At 53.4% G+C, this 20,069-nt stretch overlaps 2 protein-coding genes across 3 annotated transcripts; both read right to left on the bottom strand.

Moving 5' to 3' along the window:
- Positions 1-960: 960 nt before the first annotated feature.
- Positions 961-12,095, bottom strand: P3H3 (prolyl 3-hydroxylase 3). 2 transcript variants are annotated; one of them, XR_015284946.1, is made up of 15 exons: positions 11,648-12,088; positions 10,903-11,055; positions 10,031-10,217; positions 9,774-9,905; positions 8,784-8,917; positions 8,415-8,504; positions 8,039-8,091; positions 7,803-7,861; positions 6,513-6,637; positions 6,290-6,385; positions 5,155-5,305; positions 3,550-4,986; positions 2,466-2,541; positions 1,905-2,045; positions 961-1,654 (listed from the first exon to the last, which is right to left on the bottom strand). XR_015284946.1 is itself a non-coding variant. In XM_086882657.1 (15 exons), the coding sequence occupies exons 1-15, from the start codon at positions 12,056-12,058 to the stop codon at positions 1,442-1,444; spliced, it is 2,139 nt and encodes a 712-aa protein (XP_086738783.1). In that variant the 5' UTR covers positions 12,059-12,095; the 3' UTR covers positions 961-1,441. The 2 variants fall into 2 exon arrangements, 1 of the variants encoding a protein (XP_086738783.1); XM_086882657.1 differs by having other exon boundaries at positions 4,869-4,986; positions 11,648-12,095.
- Positions 12,096-13,079: 984 nt separating this feature from the next.
- On the bottom strand, positions 13,080-19,446 carry GPR162 (G protein-coupled receptor 162). Its single transcript, XM_086882658.1, has 5 exons — positions 19,319-19,446; positions 15,843-17,615; positions 14,852-15,041; positions 14,139-14,290; positions 13,080-13,973 (listed from the first exon to the last, which is right to left on the bottom strand). The coding sequence occupies exons 2-5, from the start codon at positions 16,680-16,682 to the stop codon at positions 13,446-13,448; spliced, it is 1,710 nt and encodes a 569-aa protein (XP_086738784.1). The 5' UTR covers positions 16,683-17,615; positions 19,319-19,446; the 3' UTR covers positions 13,080-13,445.
- Positions 19,447-20,069: the final 623 nt, after the last annotated feature.

Here is a 20,069-nt window from a genome sequence, read left to right on the forward strand (position 1 = left end):
ATCAGTCTAATCACCCAGGCCACCTTTGGGCAGAGCAAGCCAGAGATGTGGACACTGGCCCCTCACCCCCCAACATGTCCTCATCAAAGAGGAACCACCCAGCACCCCTCACAGATCATCGGGACGGACGTGTGGGCGCTGGGATGTGACAGGCCCCTCGCCGGAGACAGGGAATTTGAAACGCACACCATCAAACTCTTCCCTGTGAGCCTGGGGTGGATGGGAAGCAAAAAGGGTTGCCACCACAGGTTTCCCAAGTCTACGTGTTAAGAAGTGCCAGGATTCAGATTGAGGGAGGACTTCCCTTTCCATGGAGCAGGGGCCCTGTGCCAACAGTGACAAGGGGATCACCCACCCACCCACCTCTTACACCACTGGCCCTGGCTCTACAGATTCCTTCCACTTGGACTGCACTTGGGGTCTCCATGCACAACTCATCAAGGCTTGAGTATGTCATGACCACAGATTGATCTCTTGCTCTAATGCTTCCCAGGAAAAGGGTCACTGCTCTTTTAGATACTCCATATCCACCCCATTCAATTCCTATTTGGCTACAATATAATCCCATCTCGGGACACTAATCCCCTGGGCAGTGACAGCAGATTGTCTTTCTATCAGGGTGGAAAATGATAAACAAAATCTCTCTTCTGCTTTCAGGGACAATTTAGTGCATGGAGAGGGGGAAAAAAAATGAAAACAAAACAAGAGAGGTCTTGCTACAGGGAAACGTGAGTGTATGGTGCATTCTCTTAAAGGAACTCCTCACCCTTTCCATGTTAGCCACGTCACAGCTGACTTTCTCTCTTGCTCTCCCTTACTGAAAGTAGCTGACATCTGGGCGAATACTCTGTTATCTTTCACTGAGGGCTGAATCCCCTCCCATCATTTGTTAATTAAATTTCTATCAGAAACAAGTGTGCACCTCTTGCTGGTATACAGACTCAAGCTCTCATCAACATCTGTGTCCAGCATTTGGCTTTTATTTCATATATTCACAGTCTCTCACCTTCCCTGTCTCAGGTCACTTTGCGAGGTTCTGGAGCTTGCAGGCGCTTAGGAAATTCAAAGGCTTTAGTTATGAGTTCTTGAATGTGAGATAGCCCTTGCCAAAAGATTCCAGGCTCCTCCTTCCCCTCTCAGATTTAGCCCTGGATGGCCAAGAAGTTGGCACTGAGAGGAGCAGGGTGAGAAAACCTTGTCTTCTTGCTTCTGAGTGAGACAAACACGGTGAGGCAGTGAAGAAAGCTCCTGGTGTCACTGACTTCCACACTGTGCTCTTCTCCCGTTTTTCAGCTGCTGGGACACCACAGAGAAGAAAGCTGCACCCCTCCCCATCACTACAGCTCTACCACACTAATACACTGCTCCAGGCCTCCGTGGTCCCGGTCCTCCCGTGACCTGCCAGGCCATGGTGTGTGACAGTCCACAGGGCCCCGGGCACTCAGAACTCATCTCTGGCCCGTAGCACCTTGGGGTGCTGCTTCCTGTCCAAGCCAGGCTTCTGTCTCTGATCTGCAGGCTTGGTTGTGCGGCTGGGAGCATGAGACTCTGAGGAGGATCTGCTGCTGCCATCAGTTCCCTGATGTTTATCTCCATCGGGCTGGTCCTTCTCCACAGCCCTCTGCTCCATCAGCTCCTCTGCCTTCACCCGTTCCTGCAGCCATGGGGACAGAAATGATGTGAATCCTCCCTGCTGGGGTCTCGGCAAAACACATCCCCCCAACCGCTCCAGAGCCCAATCCCCCTTTGCAGGACCCATCACAGGCTGGCCCCTCCACCAGACACCTTGTCAGAGGGCAACCCCCAGCTGCTGCACTAGGCCCTGCCCCAAGGGAAAGCCCAAAAGCTGCTCCTCGGTGGGATTATATCTCACTGGGAGGTACTTGTATTTACGTGCCCTTCACCTGCTCAGCGTGCTCCTGGGAGTGCGTGTACCAGAGGGCAATGGCGCAGCGCCGTCCGCGGCTCACGGCCCACACGCCATGGGGGTTCTCCTTGCCAGAGCTGAAGGCTACCAGCCTCCCACACTTGGGATGCACCTCGGCCTGCCAGGGGAGAGACAAGAGACTGTGAAACCAGCAGACCCCTGCTCTGGAGTACACAGTCCTTCTACAGAAGTGACACTGCCTCTGGGAACGTGGAAGAGCAGAGCTGCTAGGCATCTACAGCCAGTCTGTGAGCAAGGCAGGCCTTGGAGAGGGACAGAGAGAATCAGTGGGACAACAAAGGTCACAGACACCCACAGACTGGAAGAGTCTGGAAAATTTCAGGCAGGAAAGAGACAAACTCTCCCCGTCTGAGATTTGCCTCAATTTGCCTTTAGCTGCCCCTATTTGAATCTGCCACTGCACCAGCACTGGATTTGTTTTGGAGTGGTGGGATCCAATAACCAACCTATTTCCTCCTGCCAAGACTAAGTCTCACCCTCAGTCCTCTCTCCCTCTTTTGGCCAGTCCCAGACTTACTGTGACAGTCACAGTGTCCATTTCAGTGAAGAAAAGGCCCCCACCTTGGAAGTCATCATTGAGGTAGAGAATGCCACTGTGGACAAAAAAAAAAAGAATACATATGGACGGTGAAGCGTATTCCTCCCAGGGGCTTCCCCACATTCCTTGTCACAAGCTCAAAAGCAAGTAGACCAGTTAGCAGGAGAATCCATCTGAGGGTGTTAAGTACAGCAGTGCCTAGCCCAGGGGAGTCCCTGAGCTGCAAGCCACAGGAGGCTGGGAGAGTATGCCAGGGAATTAGCTCTACACACTTGTCCCGTTTTATTTTGGTTTGTTCTTAATCCCCTGCAGCATGCATCCATGGCACTGCTGTGACAATGCCCTGGGCTTGAAAGACCTTGTTTCTAACCCGTTGTTTATGTTTCAAGGTTGGGAATAATCCAGCTCCTGGAAGAGGAAACTGATCAGCAAAGAAAACCATGTCTTAACAGCCAAGGGATTTCAGGGTAACATTAGAATTAGAATGATGAAGAAGAGGCCTGGTGAGTATAGAAAAGAAAATTAGACCAAGAAACTTCTTTACTAAAGTTATACAAAAAGAGAAGCAGTGAGGCCACTGTAGAGCCCAGGTGAGACCACAGTCAAGTAGGTGAAAGAATGGACCCCAAACTACCTGGGTTCCTCCTGGTATTCAATTAAACTGATAGAAAACATCAGAGGAACAACAGAGGCTCTTAATTAACGGGACTGAGAGGAAGAAATACAAATCAATAGCGTGGTTGCTGAAGCAATGTTGAGGACATAAGGGCAGTGAGAGGATTAGTAGCCCTGAAACACAGGAGGTTATAGCTCTTCTGCCACAGGGTTTTAATAAGGCTGTGAAGCCAGGGTGGTGACACGAGCGGAGAAAAGCAAGGACAGCTCTCACACATCCAAAGGGACAGGAAGGTAGGGATAATGGTTGAAGCATAAAGTGTTATCCTGACCTCAATAGTCTGCTTTAGACTCCACTTCTGAGAAGGGTAATTGGAGGACAAGAAGTAAATGGAAAATGGTCTTAAAATGTAACAAGAGGGTACTAAAAGTAGATTGGGCTACCCACACAGTGTTTGAAAAAATGGTGGATTTTCCAGGGAAACACTACGTGCTCAATCTCAGCAGTTTGGACTCTGGTAAAAGGACTCAGAATGGTGCCACGAGGGGAATTTCTAACAAAAAGAGAAGGTGAAGGTGAGCATGAACAGCACACAGGGATCAGTGTACCGCTTGCACCCAAAGGAGCACTGTGCACCCAGAGCAGCATCACTGGAACTCGTGGGCCCCTGGGTCAATATTATCATTAATGACCATAGCACAGATCCACAGAAAATACCCAGGAAGTTTGGAACACAGGGACTTCATTCAAAAGGACACTGTAAGAGCTCAGCCCTTGAGCTGGTTGGGCAGTCACAGCTTGAGCTCCAAGAGGACAGGGATACTCCGAAAAATAGCTCAGTGGCATAGATTCTGGGAAGCTATTTTACCATCCATTCAAGTGGAACCCAGGGAACCCAGTGAGCAGTGAAGGGACAGGATGGCTTGTTCACAGGAGGGACAGAGATCTAACTAGCTACACAACAAAGTCTGGTAACTCTACAATCTGGTTATCCCAAGTAAACACTAGTATCCAAAGGGAAACAACTCAACGATAATGGAATTCCCTCATATCCTCATCATAGCTGCTTAGGGATTTCTGCTCTGGATACAGTTACCATTCAAAGAAAAGACAAGTAAAATTTCTGGATGCTCAGGGATGAGATGGCAAGTAGGAGGAATGAGCTGTAGTGAACTGACCTCATCTGGCTGCAGTGTGCAACAACTGGCATCATCATTAAACTATATTTCAGATTCCTTCACAGAGGAGTAACAAAACCTGCCACAGGCTGGAAAAAACATAAACTCTCACGTGGAATGGGAAAATCCAACACAAAGTATTTGCAGTGAATCTTGAGAGAATAGTCACTGAAGTACACTGCTCAAACAAAAGGAATCCAAGGAGCTTGACTATCCTTTTCCTGTAATTCACGGAGTTCTGTAGAAGATGGAACTCAACTACGAGAAACAGACTGTCAAAAGGGCTGTAGTACTGCGACACACCCACAGGATAGCAGTTTGATATCATGGTTCTAATCTGTGCAGCCTTCCAGCCTCGTTCTGCTCCCCGTTAAAGCTGGCTGTGCGAAGCAAGGAGGGAAAAGGGCAGGTCTTCTCACCCTAGGGAAGGTGTTTCACACCTCCTTCTGAAACTGCTGATGCAGCCTTCTGCCTGATGCTACAGCCCTGGATGGCTTTGAGCCAACCATCACCTGGTTTCTATAAGCTAAGCTCATCCTCTGATGGGGCCAGGGATATCTTCACATGATCTAATGCAGTTGCTCTTACCTGTAGTCCCTGTACACATAGGCAGGAGGCTCTTTCCAGCACTCTTGCCCCTCAGGATCCAAGAGACAATTATCAGCATGGACAGGATGGCTGAGATCCATGCGACCTTCCTGTTCCCCTGAAAATATAACAAGAGGAATACATGCATTTTCAGTTTCAAGAAAGAATAAAGCAGAGAGAAAGGGATACAGTGGGAATAAAGGGAGAATAGTCTCCTGAGAGCACATGGCTGGGAGTAAGCAGACTCTCTGGGAGACAGGGACTAACAGGATGAAAGGTTCTTTACCGTCTATAGCTGTGCGACACACAAGGTGTGTGAATGAAAAATGGAGTTTCTTTCCAGAAGTAAAATAGGACTCTATGATTTTCCGAGATTTCTCACTAGCCTGCAGAAGCAATTTGGCGTCTCTCCATTCCACGTCCCCACTTTGGGCCAGCTACAAGTGAAAAACAAGTCTGTTACAATACTTACAAAGGCACTCCAAGAAATGATACACGTACACAGCACAGAAGAAGAGACCATTGTAAAGTCCTGTGGTCACTCAGGCAAGAAAAGAACACATTTTCTCATTTAAATACATCTCAGGAGTACAATTGCACAGCACAGCAATTATTTCCTTCTCCTTGGCCCATGAAGCCACACCTGGAAAGCTGCATCATTTTGGTTCTCCCACTACACAAGAGATACTAGGAGACTGAAGTGAGTCTTGAATGAAGAGTCTGAAGTCTGAAGTCTGTTGGAACACATGACTTAGAAAAACTGAGGCCAAAAGATTTGGCTTTCTTCAGTCTAGAGAAGAGAAGGCCAAAGGAACATCTAAGTACAGACTCCTGTCACCTGAAAGGGGTGACAGAGGAGATGGAGACACTGTCTCCTCAGAGAGACACACTGATAAGAGGCAGCACACAAAAGCTGCAGCTAGGGAAATTTTGGCTAGATATGAAGAAATATTTCACCCTCACAAGACTGGTACAGCACCAAAAAAGGTGCCCAGAGAGGCTGGAGAATCTCCACCCTTGGAAATGTTCAGAACTTGCCTATGCAAAGAATTGAGGGATTTCATCTATCTTTGGAATTAGACGTGCTGCAAGCTGGAGGTCAGCTTAGAGATCTCAAGAGGCTCCTTTTACCTTAATTTATTCTCCAGCTCTAAACTAAGCATGTCTGTAAGGCTACCTCACAGGGACAAGCAGTCCCAAAACCCTGCCTCACAGAAGAGAAAGCACTAGTCAAGCCCTCCATGTACAACATCCCTGAATGTGACTGAGGAGGAAGCAGGACAGAGGAGACCACAAGTGTTGTGGGGGAGACAGTGCATCCATGACACCACCCAGGGTGCAACTCACAGAAAAAAACACTCAGGTGGCAAACTCTCTTTCTGGACAATTAAGAAGGCAGCAGGCTCACAGATGCATTTTACCTGCACGGCCTTCAAAACAGTTAACCCTTCGAATCTCTCATGTGGGGTGTGAGGCGACCGTCTTGCCCGGTATCCATCTCCTGCTTCCCCTGCTGCCTGGAATACAAGGATACAGATGAAGGTGACACGCATTAGGGTGCCACCTCTCCTTCATGGAAACCTTACTGCTCTGCCTGCTGAGGAGGAAAGCACACACACAGTTCTTACAGGATCCTGGCCTCACCTTTGTCAGTCGGAGAAGGTCCTTACACTCAGACTCTGTCAGCACTCTGTCGAACACAACCCTCTGGGTTCCATTCATCTGCTGGGAATCCATCGTGACAACAATACCCTCAAAAGGCAGAGGACCTGTTGAGAAGCAAGCACAGACAGGCATGAGCAAGCTTTGGACAAGAATCTCTCAGACACCCAACCCCCAGCCTGCATAAGGAAGTGGAGAGACACTATACATTCTCTGAGAAGACAGGACAGTTCCCCAGAAGTGCCCACTCCTCACAGACCCCTCGCATGCTTCAGGGGAACCAGAGCACCAGCTGGGGAAGCTGGCCTACAGTGTGTGCTTCAGGAGCCAGCAGAGACTTGAGACTTGCTGGGAGAGCAGCAGGGAGCTGGGGAAGTTGAGTGCACTGTGGATTGCAGCAGCAGAACAGGTCCAGCCTACTGGAGTGAGGCTCTGGAGAAAAGAAGCAGGTAAACATCTCCATCAACCCTCCTTTCAATCATCTTTCATCAACATCTTATCCCAGAATTATCTCTGGTGAACCCTTCTGCTTTTTTCATCCCCATAGAGAAGCACTGGATATTAGCTGATGATTTAGCTTTTTGATCTTCAGCCTTTTTTCCCCACCCCCTGTGACCTCTGGATGATGAGGAATGCCAAGGCACCCAGCCCCTTAGAAGGCTCTGCTCTCACATGTGCCACAGCAGAGAACCACTTGGGGTCATTTTAAGCAAAGACTCCACAACAGAACCTTTTAAGAGGTTCTGTATCCACACATAAGAATGGAGCACCAGCAAAAACATGAGACTCTGCACTCTGCAGTCTGTATCATTCAGCCACAAACCCTTTGGACTTCTGTTTTTCAGGGAAAAACTTTCCCAAGCTACATTGTCTGCTTCCAGTTCCCATTTCCCGGCCCCTCCCTTCATGTCCCTTTCAGAAAAATGTTGATTGAAGTTGGGCTGGTGGAGCTGAACCAGGTTGGGTGTAGAGGCTCCTGGCACACTGAACAGGGATCTGCACGTCCACAGGCTTGTCACACATTCAGGCTGTTCTCAGCTTCTCCAGCCACAGAGCCCTTTGAGTTCGCGTGCCAGAGATGTACCCACTGAGATTTTGCAAGGTTACACATGCATCAAAGAGGAAGAAAAGAACAGTGAGAAGACTTGCTGAGCCATTCAAGTCAGTCTACATCTATGCTAGCATTCAAATATCTGAGGATGGAAGACAGCACTTAGCCTGAGTAAGCCTGGCTGCATGCATCCATGACCTCCTTCAAGCTCTTTTACTCACCCCTCTTCTCCCTCTCTTCCCCATCCAGAGTTTCGTGCTTTTGCTTCTCCTGATCCTCTCTCAGGAGCAAGGGAAAAAACAGAGACCAGGGCTGTCAGTACACAGAACTATGCCCAACCCTCCTCTGTAGCTGCATTTCACATTCCAGATCCTTTTGTGCCCATTTCTCTACATATTACTGTTCTTTGTACCACCCCTACTTATACTGCAGTCCTAGCTGACGTGCCCAATCTTACCTGTATTTCTCCTTTAAGTTTTCAGGAATCAGCTCATCTGGAGTCCAAAGATCCTGTAGGAAACAAACACAGGTGGTTCAGTACACAACAAACCTTGCACTGCTTCTCCAGTGAGTATCAGACCAACCACTGTGGCCCACTTCTCAGGACAGACAAACCGAGCCAATGCATAAGGTTACAGCAGTAACTTCAAATTAACTTCAGTCCTGGAGCAGCAGAAAGGCCTTAAAGATCCACCTCATAGGGACCTGGGGGTCCTTCTCATCAGCATCTGATCCTTTCTGGATCATGGCCTACTAAGGTGAATTCTGACAACTGCGACTGTGAACAAATGGTGAAACCATGGCAGGAAGATTAAGATGATACTGTTACTTACAGGGTCATTAAAAGTTTCTCCCAGATGCTCCACTGCATAATAAATTAACTTCTTCTCCATCAAAGATCTCTGCACATAATGCTGAATACTCTATGGAAGCAAAGAGACTGTAAAACAACCACCTCACAGAAGACAAGCCCACCCCTTTTCCAGGGCAGAAACTTGCCCCACCACACTTCTGTGCACAATTAAAGCCTATTTTTGTCCTGAAAGGACACTGACTGTGACAGACTAGAAGTAAACTCCAGTTTCTTCAGTCATGGCTTTGGCACATGTCTGCAGTAAAGCACCTTTCCCTTTTTGTCTCTTGGACTGTGATCCTGTCTTGTGGGACAGGGGAGGACCAAAAAGGACAGAGCTTGTAACTACCTGTCTGGCTGTGACAGCTGCATCCTCTCCCAGTTCTGAGCGATACTGTTTCATTTTCTCCAACATGGGCTCATCCGAGGGATAGAAGAGCAAGTAGGAAGCAGCACATTCAGCAGCTAGTGTGTGGTTCCCAACTTGGGCAGGGACAGAAGAGAACAAACACACACGTTTCTGAAAGACCTGAGCAGCAAACGTGGACAGAGCAGCAGCACCCAGTGTCCCTTACACCAAGCACACGTCAACCCCTGCCTAGCAGGGCCTCCACCCAATGATGGGAATGAACCTGGTGCAGAACAGGCATGCCTTTAATACTTACTGGGAGCTGGTTTAGAAGAAACAGATTAAAAGTAAGTATATTTTGAAACAGAGATGGTCCCACTTCCCTCATGCAACAGACAAGATGAGGGGTCTAGCAGCTTCCTTGAGATAAAAGTTTTACCAGTGGTCTGACAGGGGACATAAGAAACAGCTGGGCCACTGTGGGGAGGAGCAGGGGTATACAAGAGAAGGGCGGAGGGACGTGTGAAAGCGACAGAGTGACAGGATGACCAGTGTCATGACAGGCCATCAGTTGAGTGAGGGAAGGTATGGCTGCCTCAGAAAGAACACCACTGCTAAGGTGAGATGCATGGGCAGCCTCTAGGCAGGAAGTGGGAGCCTGCTCTGGAGCCATGTACTGAAAAGGAGGGGATAAAACACTCAGCAAACAGTTGGAAAAAAATAGTCCTGAAAAAGCGCGCTGGAGGAAAGACGTGGGAACAGCCTCCCATGACAGAACCTGGGCAATGAGACTGAAGAAGACCACAAGGGACATCTCCCAAGGTGGCCACAGACTTGAATAGAGGTTCTGGGAAGAGTTAGGGGGCAAATAGAAGTAGAGCTCAGGTCAGTGGGCTACTTTTCCCACGACAAGCTGCCCTCCAGCATCAGAGGCAAAGGACAAGTGTAGGGGTGCCACAGCATAACCTGCTGGTTTGTGCTTCTGCTCACCTTGGCTGTAGGCAAACTGCAGTAAATCAAGATGAGAGGGTATGAAATCTTCTGTGGCAGAAATTCTCCCCGGCTTTGTGGCAATTTCCAGGACGCACTGCTGCCTGCACTTCAAAACCTGAATGTAATGGGCTGCAAGACAGGAGTAAGAAAGGCAGTAGCCCACAGTTCTTCCAGACAGGAGTGCTGGGAGATGGGATGTGCCCAGGGTGGGGAGCACAGCCTTCCTACCCAGTCCTCTGTGCCTCTAACACTACCTGCAATGGCTTCGTACAGGCCAGGTTGCATTTTCTCCTCCTCATCCTCATCCTCCCAAGGCCCTTCACACAGGGCACGACAATCTTCCAGTGCTGACAGTGCCTCTGAGAGTGACTCCTCCAGCCTGGCCACGGCCTGCAGGTACTCATCTGCATCATAGTGCTGCACACCAGTCTCATATGCTTCCTGTGAAGGACAGAACCAGCTCCCTTCATCAGTGTGGGTGACACCGAAGGATGCCCCGACACTTCTGAGTCGCTCATAGGGTGGTGCTGACATGCAGGAGCCCACCTGCTCATGCACAGTCAACCACACAGTGACAGCAAACACTAGACTTAAGCCAAATAACTGTCATCAAAGTCTCTCCATCACACTTGCAGTGGTTTGTCCTCACCTTGAATAGAAGGCTGCAGGAAGACCTTCCTGCAGCCTTTCAGACACAAAGGGGTCTGAGCAAGACTTTTGCCAAAGGTCTGTAGTGACAGAACAAGGGGCGATGTTACTAAAACTGAAAAAGCGTTTGGATGGAAGAAAAAATATTTGTTGGATGGGAGATAAGACACTTTTATGATGATTGTAGTGAGACACTGAAGCAGGCTGCCCAGAGATGTCCCATCCCACAAAGTGCTCCAAGGCCAGGTGGGATAGGGCTTGGAGCAACCTGGTCTAGCGGAAGGCGTCCCTGCCTTTGGCAGGGGACTTGGATTAGGTGATCATTAAAGGTCCCTTCCAGGCTAAATCTCTCTATCATTCTGTGTATGGGGGCCCTGTCTCAAGCCACGGTCTTTGTGTGGGAATAGATCAGGGTCCCAAACCAGTCCCCAGGGTGGAATAAGAGCTGTTCATACATGGCTCTGCACTGAGCCCTCACCCAGTGTGGAATAGCCTCCAGGTCCTGGAAGCTGTCTGACTTCACCCCTGACATACGCCGGTACTTCTCGATGTCCTCCCGCATTTGGAGGTGCTGGGGATTAGCGACAAAGAAGGTGTGAGCGGCAGACACGGCCTGATCCAGCTTCTTCAGCTGTGGAGAAAAGGCAGCAGTGTCTGTCATGTTCCTGCAGGTCTCTGCTGTTCACACCCACCCCTCACCCCAGCCGCTTCCCGGGTTCACAGAATCACATAATTACAGAGCGGGTCAGATTGGAAGAGACCACAGCGGGTCATCTGCTCCAACCTCCCTGCACAAGCAGGGTCGTCCTACAGCACACGGCACCAGATTGCGGCCAGATGGTTTTGGAATGTCTCCGGTGAGGGAGATTCCACAACTGCTTTGGGCAATCTGTTCCACGGTCACCCGCATAGTGAAGTTCTTCCTAATATTCCACCTAAAGGTGGAACCTCCTGCGCATCAGTGTCTGCCTGTTGCCTCTTGTAGCGGCTGGCACCAGTGAGAAGAGCCTGGCTCCATTCCCTTGGCAACCACCCCCTTGTAGATGCGCATCAATAAGGTTCCCTCTCGCTTGTCTCTCCTCGAGGCTGAGGGAAAGGCGTCCACCCCCTCGGCTGCCCGGAGAGCCGCGCCACGCCGGGCCCCGGCCGTGCACGACAGCACCCCCGGAGGTGGCAGCTCCCTCCCCGCCGGGGCGGCGCCGCGCCCGGGGCCCGGTGCCCACCTGGAAGAAGGCCACCTGCAGGTAGTTGTAGGGCTCCCTGCGCTCGAAGTCGCGGCGCACGGCGCGGCTGGCGCGGTGCGCGGAGGGCGCGGGCCGCAGCCGCCGCCCCAGGCAGCGCTGCAGGCAGCCGGCTCGCTGCAGCACCGGCCCGAGCAGCGCGGCCTCCCAGCGCCCGGGCCTGCCGCCCAAGGGCTCCTCGCGGGCGCAGGCGGCGCGGCAGGCGCGGCGGGCCGCCCGCAGCCCCGCGTAGCTGTGCAGGGCTCGCTGCAGCAGCTCGGCCGCCCGCGCCCAGTCCCGCGCCAGGTACGCCCGCACCCCGTCCGCGTAGAGCAGGTCGAACGGCACCAGCCGGCCCGGCGACGTGGCGGCCGCGGCGGCGGCGAGGAGGCTGAGGCACAGCAGCGAGGCCATGGCTCCGGGAGGAGAAGGCGGAGGAAGAGGAGAAGGGGTCCGGGGCGGGCGGGCGTCCTGGCGGGCCCCGGGCTCGGCCCGCCCCGGGGGCGGTGCCGGTCCGGGGCCGCGGTGGGCGGGAGGGCTCGGCCCCGGTCCCGCTGCGCCGGCCGGGAGCCGCCGCCGGCCCGGGAGCTCCCGGTGCTGCCCCCGCTGCGTCTGGCGTGACCCCTGGTGCGAGCGGCCGCCCCAGCGCGAAGCCTCCCTTTGGGGCGGGTCAGCCGAACGCCTCCAACGGGACCTCTCCTCGGAGTCAGGCTTGGACGCCTCGTGCTCCCGTCACACGGAGAACTGCTTTGGAGGTGAAGGGATCTCCCTCCCTCTGACGCTGCCAAACCTTTGCCCATGGCTGGAGCTACAGCCAGCACTAGCCAGAAGGTCCATCTCCCACACACTGCCCTTGCACCTTCCTGCCAAGAGCTGTGTCTGGGGCAGGAGGCTGCTCCACACCTCACCACTCCCAGCTTTGGTGGTGTGGGCAGTCGAGGGGGGCCTTCCCACAGAAGCCTCTGTCAGCTTTCCTGTTTGGCTGAGAAGTTCGGGCCATCTGAAGTTTCACACAAAGTTTGCATTGGAATCAACAATTTGCACTGGAAAAGTAAGATGTTAAGGGTCAGGGTCTTGGAAAGAATTTAATTATTTCCAAGCCTGGAGTTGCCTCAAAGCAAAACCTTTTGCTGAGCAATGTTAGAAACCCGAGGCCTCTCCTGCTTAGCACCACGTCTGAAATGGACAGAAGACCTTTCACCCAGTCTCCCATGACAACTCCTCTAAGGGCATCATTCCCTTTCCTGGGCTGCTAAGCATCTGCTGCCTTTCAGAGGAACTGACAAGAAAGGATGAAGAGGGAGGAAAGGAGCCTCGCACATTCTGCATTTCCCTTCCAGAAGCCTGTGAAGCTTCATTAAACATCGGGCCGATCATTTTGTTTCTATGGAAACAAAATTATTACTAATATAGTATTTTAAAAACAGACACACGATTGACACTCCAAATATAGAATTTTAATACCATTCTGCGCCTGTCTTGTCTCTTAGGGCAGAGCGGATGCGAGGGTGGAGTTCACAAAGGGACGGGACTGGCAAGGGTGCCAAGTGGCGGTGGCAGCGGTGGATGTGTTTGTAACCTGAGAGCAGGCACAGGCTGTCTGTCCGTCCGTCCGTCCGTTGTGCTCCCGTCTGCGGATCTGTCCCACTTCTTTTTCCCCCACCAGCACGGGGTGCCGTGTTTTCTGCCTGCTGGCGAGAAAGATGAGAATGCAAATTAGTGATTGGGTCCCGGGACAAAGGGAACGCTTGAAGTTTTATTTAAAAACTGTGATGGCACTGAATGTTTTTGATGCTGTCTCTCATAGTTTGGGGTCCTGGAAGGTCTGTGGCTCGCAGGCCTCTAGGGTCCTTTCACATGGCGCCTGCTCTCCGTCCTGCAGACGCCAGACTTCATTGCCAAGCACGGAGCAGCGCCGTGGCCGGTCGGAATTCTCCTCCTCCCTGCTGCCGAGGGAGAGGCGGCGGTCGCGGCGTGATGCGAGCAGGAGACGGGAGTGCCGTGGGCTGCAGGCTGGGGTGGGTTGTGGCGTCTCGTCGATGAACGTGGTGATCTCATCTCGGAAGAAGCAGGCGCTGGAGCTGGAGCCCCGGGGCAACAGCCCCCCCTCCAAAAATTGCCGTAGGGTCGTCAGCTCATCTTCTGGGGGCCGCCGGCGGTGCTGGTAGTCATGCAGCTGGGGAGGCAAGAAACCAGGGCCCCCAGGCTTGCGGGGGGTGGAAATGCGGATGTCGTCAGATGAAGACCACTTGTGTAGGAAGGATGGAGCAGAGCGGTGGGCGGAGAAGATGTTAGTCTCATCATGTGACATTCTCCGTGAGATAGGGACCTGGAAAACAGAGAAGGGGGCAGGTGATGGAAGACTTGAAGAGTCAGAACAGGAAGGGAGTAGCTGAGGTTTTCTCAGAGAAGAGAGTCAAGAGGACACAGAGGCGTGGGAAACTGACAGAGAAGGAAGTGGGTTGTGGGGCTGCCCCGCTAGCTCTTGGCTCACCTGCAGGTAGTGCACCTTCTCCTGGGGCAACAACATGTGGTGCATGGGCAGCAGCTTGATGTCCCGGGAGTCTCGCTTCGCAGCTGCAGCGCCGTTCGCATCGAATCTCACTTTGCAGATCCTGCCATCACCATAATCATCACACGCACCATCTGTTGGCAAAGACAAGAACGGCAGTCAACACTTTTTGGTCAGAAGAGGAGCATTATCAGGGAGCCTGGACACCATCCTAATGCTTATCTGACTGGTGCTGCCCTACTTGCAGCCCTCAGGGCTCACCTCTGGACAAGGACCTTGTCATTCTGCTTGCAGCAGCACTAAAGCACCCAGACAATGCCCTATTTCTTCTGTCTCACCTTTGCATTGCTCACTGTCAGGTCTTGGACCTTTGGATCAACGAGTTGGGCTGAGACCCAGCATGTCACTCTGGTTGTGGTTTGGCAACCACACACAATGTATCCATGCTTTCAACTAGTGAGGAGGATGCTGCACTAATGCTTCCTTGGATGCTAGTCCTAAGGCTGCAAGTGAGTGGCAGAGCGTTCTGCAGAATAAATTTTCTTGTGGTTGCTGACTCCAAGCTGTAACATGAATGTCACTGAGCCACCCGCAGCACCACAAGATCCTTTTCACGAAGATCCCCTCTTTCCTCTATAGCCTTTTGGGGAGGTGGTTAGTGAAGAAAGGTGACTGTGGGTTGGTGAGCAGCTTACCATCCTCTGTGTCTTCCTCAGACATGATAGCCACGCACTGCTCCCACACGGTGCGGAGATCTGCTCGGTAGCGCTCGCAGGACCAGATGAAAGAGGGGAGCAGCAAGGTCTGCACCATGGAACACCAGAGCACAGCCAGAACCATCCAGGTGGGGGCCGTATCATAGCGCAGGCTGAAAAAGCTCACGACCTTTAAGGTAAGAAAAAGCAACAATGCCAAGGAAACAGAAGCAGGGATGAAAGGAGAAAGGTAACACGAATCAATTCTGTAGCAGAACATAATCTGTCTCTAAAGGATTCATCAAGCAAGTACCCTGTGTCCCTTTGAAAAACTGCTCCTGGGGTCTTGCCCCAGGTTTGCTGGACCATATTCCAAGCTGTCATATCTCTAACATGAGACCTGGTGCTAGCATCCCTTCTTCCTGTGCTCATTACCAGCTGGAGCTAAATAGGTGCTAACAAAGGACACAGCCACTGGGAAAAAAAATAATCTGTGACTCAGCCTCTCCTCTTTTAAGGGTTCTTTTCGAGAACTTCTCTAGCTCTCCAATTTTGCACAGAATCGACCGGCTAGCCAAAACCTGAATGCTGCCTACAGCCATATGAGCAGAAGGAAAAAAGACAACTGGATGCATCAGCTGTTAAAGCTTGTGTATCAGTTCTCCAGAAGCAAACCAGAGAAATAGAAATCTCATTGTTTTTGCAAGTAACTTTGCAGAATAATTTCCTCTCCTCTTAGCCACTTAAAACTTGCATAGTGGTTTTAGCTGTGTGGTGTGTATTCCCCAGGCTTAGACTTAAGAAAATGCTGCTGCGGAAGGATGAGAGAATTACTGCAATCTTTTTAAAACCACCGCTCAGAATAACACAGATTCAGATGCGGCAGTTCTGCGGCTGGTGGGACAGGAGAGATGCTTCTCTAAAACTTGAGAGGAAAACAAATCTGGCTTAACTGCAGACTCTGACGGGAGAGGGAGAGCTGGATGCTTACCAAGATCGGCACCCCGGTGAGCGTGTCATACAGGAAGACAATGGCGCTTATGAGGTTGGTCATCTGCAAGGAGGTCTTGGCTGACTCGGAGCCGTCCAGTGAAGACCTCCTTTTGCCTCGTACATCCTCCACCACAATGGCTGGCACATTGAAAGTGGTGTGTGCTGATGAAGAGCAGGATGACGCTTCTTCTGCTCTCTGATGGCGGCACCGCCGGCGTCTTCTGTGTGCCCACAGGGTTTGGTAGAAGGTGATACCCACGCACACCAAGCCCATGACGATTCCTCCGAGCAGCAGGAGGCTAAAGCAGACACCGAAGCCCAGCCCTATTTTGCTGACAATGAACTGGCAGCCACGGGCATAGTAGCGCTCGCCGTTGTTGTGCCAGCCGATGGAGGGCAGGGTGGAGAGGATGAATGACACCATCCAGATCCCCATGACTGCGTGCAGAGCCTGCTTCTTGGCGTTGCTCAGGCGGTAGTTGACTGGCCACCTCACCATCCACATGCGGTGGTAGGAAAGGGAGGCCACTGTGAAGCAGGTGGCCAGTGCCAGGGTGTAGTACGTGGAGACGAAGACCTTGCAGATGCTTTCGTTCCAGTCGTAGTCGGAGGACTCGCGCCGCAGCTGCACCACGGCATAGGTGGTGAGGGGTACAGCTGCCATAAGGATGTGTGTGCCAGCAAGGAAGCATAGCAGCAGCTCCAGAGGCTTGTGTTTCTGTTGTTTGGCTGTGATGCTGAGGATAATCCAAGAGTTGGCCAACAGAGCTAACATCCCACATGCCAGCCACCACAGTGAGTTGTTGTGCAAGGTGGACTCTGATTCAGAGTCCCCCATGCTGCCACCCCTGCTAGACTGCACCCTGCCTCTGCTGCTGGGATTCTGTAAGAGGCTGAGTGGGACGCTGCACTGGGGGAGCCACGTCTCTCCTCATCTGCTGCTGCAATGTGAGCTGTTTGCACGCTGGAAGGGTTTCTCAAGGCATTGCCACCAGGTGCCAGGCAGAACAGCCGTCAACTCTGTCTCGCTTCCAGTCTTCCCTTTCCCTCCTATTTGATTATATTTCTTCCCCTTGTTCTAACTTTTTCATCTGGTTTTTTTTTTTTGTTATTCTCTTTCTTTTTCTTTCTTACAGCTTTTTTCTCTCTCATGAACACTTGCCAATGCTTCTTCCCTCACTCGCTTGGGCTCCCTTTTTTTTTTTCCTCCCCATCTATTACATCACTCTCCTCCACTCTTCTCCCAAATAAAAAGCTCTCCTTACTTCATGTGCCCACCAGACACCTTCTGACTCAGAGACCACCTTCTGCTGGGACTGGTGAAGTCCACACACAAACAGGGACTTCTAGGGAGTCCAAACAGTTTGGCAGAAGCAAATGCCTGCTTCCTAGTGTCCTAGGGAATGAGGAGCTAGGCAAGAGTTACAGAGATGACAGGAAAAAGAGCAAAAAGACGAAAAAGTGAGGGTGGTGAGTACACTGTGTAAAATTCCCCTCTCACCAAATACCACCGTGCTCGTGGTCAGGTAGAGGTTCCTGCCAGGGCTGTCACAGAGCTATCAACGAAGAGGGAAGGGTGAGAAACAAGATTCAAAGGGCTCCCTACCCAAGACCTCACTGCACTCTCACTACATTGTCCTTTTTGCTGTTCTCTTTTTGCTGGTCTTTAAAGCTTTCCCGCGCAGGGCACAGCTGGCAAACAATAAGGAGATGGCAGGGAGGGGAAGATCCTTTTCAAATGTTCCCTTGGAGATTCAGGGCATGAGTTTCACTGTAGAAGAGAGAAAAGAGAAAAAGTAATTTAAGATCATTCTATCTTCCCAGATCTCTCTCTCTCTCTCTCCTTGCCCACACTAACACCTTGTCATGATTTAGACAGTGTGGAGCATTCCCTGTGTCTTTCAGGGAACAGAAGAGCCAAATTTGCACCAGTTCCTGCACAGCTCAGGCTGGACTCTGGTCCCCACCAACTCAATCCAGTGCTGCTGAAAGACACCATGCTCCCTGCCCTTTCAGTCCTAGACTCCCTACCCAAAGTGTTACTAATGCCGTTCTGGCACAGAAGGTCTGATCTGCATCATCCCTTGCAAATCCAGCCCTGCTACATCCCTTGTTTAAAGCTCTACAGCTCCCACAGCTCCAAAAGTCTTTGGACCTCAGCTTCTCTCTGCCAATGATCTGGTTTTTAACCTGCTGCTCCCATCCTGTCCCATCCATGGGTGCAATCCACCATTCCAACAGTACCCTGCCATTCCACATTCTTGACACACAAGTCTTTCAGCCACATGTTTCTGCTGGAGCAGTTCTGGTCTCCAGAGACCCCCATGGTTACAAACCCAGGGAAGAAGACTACAAACCTGTCCCTGAGACTACTTGCCCTCCCTGGTACTACCAGCTCAGACCCCCTTCTCTGTCTTTATCCATAGGGGATACCCAAGCAGTATATTCCAGGAAGGTACAGGCCTGCTCTATGCCTTAACCAGAGCAGATGTAAACTTAGTCTCTAGTGGATGGCTCAGGACCCAAGCCTGAGCTAGTGGCTCAGTTCCCACCCCCCCCCCCTTCTTTCTGCTTCTCCCTATTTTCTCACCCTCTCTGTGACCACCTGAGGCTTTGCCTCTCCTCCCTGCTCAGAGCAGTTTGCCAGGACTGGATTGGTGATGCCCCCATTCTACTCTCTTTCATCTTTTCCCCCCCAGTACCACCACTCTTGCAGTTAGGCCTGTGGCCTCTGGAGACAGTTACGGAACTACCCGTCTCTGATAATCCCAGGAGAACGAATTTCCTTGCAGCATCTCCTTCTGCCGCCCTTCCCACCCAGCTTGTTCTGGTGGCCCACACTGATCCCTCAACGAGGCTGGAATCCTCCCGCTTCTGCTGGCTTTGGGGCCCAATTCTGCTTCAAGCTGTGGTCCTCCCGCTCGCGGAGACCGGAGTGCCCCGGAGCTAACGCAGGATGCCCAGGTCGGGGACACCCGTCCTCACCTGGCCCCGCTCCCCGTGTGCGCCCCACCGCCCATCCCACCAGCGGGGGACAGCACAGGAGAAGCTCGCGGGGCTGCTGGTGCAGGGGGAGGCGAGGGAAGGGGCTCGGAGGGGAAGGTGACCCAGAATGATCGCAAAGCAGCGCGGAGAAAGCCGGGGTGAAGGGAGACGCGGCCGGCCGGGCCGAGGCGCGCCGCTGCCCCGCCGCCCCCTCCCTTCGCCCCCCGCTCGGCAGCCCGGGCACGGCGGGGGTCCGGCCGCCCCGAGCCTCGCCCGGCGGCGGCGGAGCGCAGCGGCTCGGCCGGGGCTGGGCTGGGCTGGGCTGGGCGGGGGCCGCGGAGCCCGCGGGGCGCCCCGGGGCGCGGCAGTGCCCGGCGGCGGCGGCGCCGCCCCGCGCCCGGCGGAGCGGGGGCCGGCGGCGGCGGCGGCGGCGGAGCGGGGGCCGATCGCGGCGGCGGCGGCGGCGGGGGCCGGGGGGACCCATCTTACCTCTCGCCGGAGCAAGCGCTGCCATGGCGACGGGCGCCCCGCGCGGCTGTGCGCGCCTCTGCCCGGCTGTGCCGGCCCCCGGCCCCGGCCGCCGCCGCAGCTCCGGCCGCCGCAGGCAGCCGCCCCGGCCCCGCGCTCCGGCCACCGCCGGGCGGGGCTCGGCGAGGGGCGAGGGGCGGGGAGCGCCGGCGGGGGACGGCGGCGGGAGCACCGCCGGGCCGAGCAGCCAGGGGGCGGGACGGGCGGACGGGCGCGGGAGCCGCCGCCCCGGCACCGGCCCCCGCCCCGGCACCGGCCCCTCCGCTGATCCCGACGGGCCGCGGCGACGGGGCGGGCTGCGGCCGGCCGTGCTCCCGGAACCGGGCTTGGACATGGCCCAGGCACGGCGGCTGCCCGTCGTGTGCAGCCCTCGGCCCCACGGGGCGACGCGGGCCGCCCCCACAGGGCCACCGGCAGGACAAGGAGGCGCCGGCTGCCTTTCCCACAGAGGGATATGAGGAGGCGGCCAGGCCGAACGAGATGTGGGGAGGATGGGTGCGAAGTGAGGGGAAAGGCAAAGAGCTGGTGCTGCAAAGGATGCTTGGAGGACAAGGCGCCCAGGGCATCGGATGCCCAGGGTGCCTCAGTTTGCACAGCTGCTGTGGTGGCCTCTTCCATCACCAGCCGACAGCGCGGTCCTACAGACAGGGGAAAAGGGGAAAAGGGGACCGGAGTGAGAGTGGGAGTAGGGCTCAGAGCAGTGGTTTGGTCA

Source organism: Cyanistes caeruleus, chromosome 3 (genome assembly GCF_971803275.1).
Source record: "Cyanistes caeruleus chromosome 3, bCyaCae1.hap1.1, whole genome shotgun sequence".
NCBI lineage: Eukaryota > Metazoa > Chordata > Aves > Passeriformes > Paridae > Cyanistes > Cyanistes caeruleus.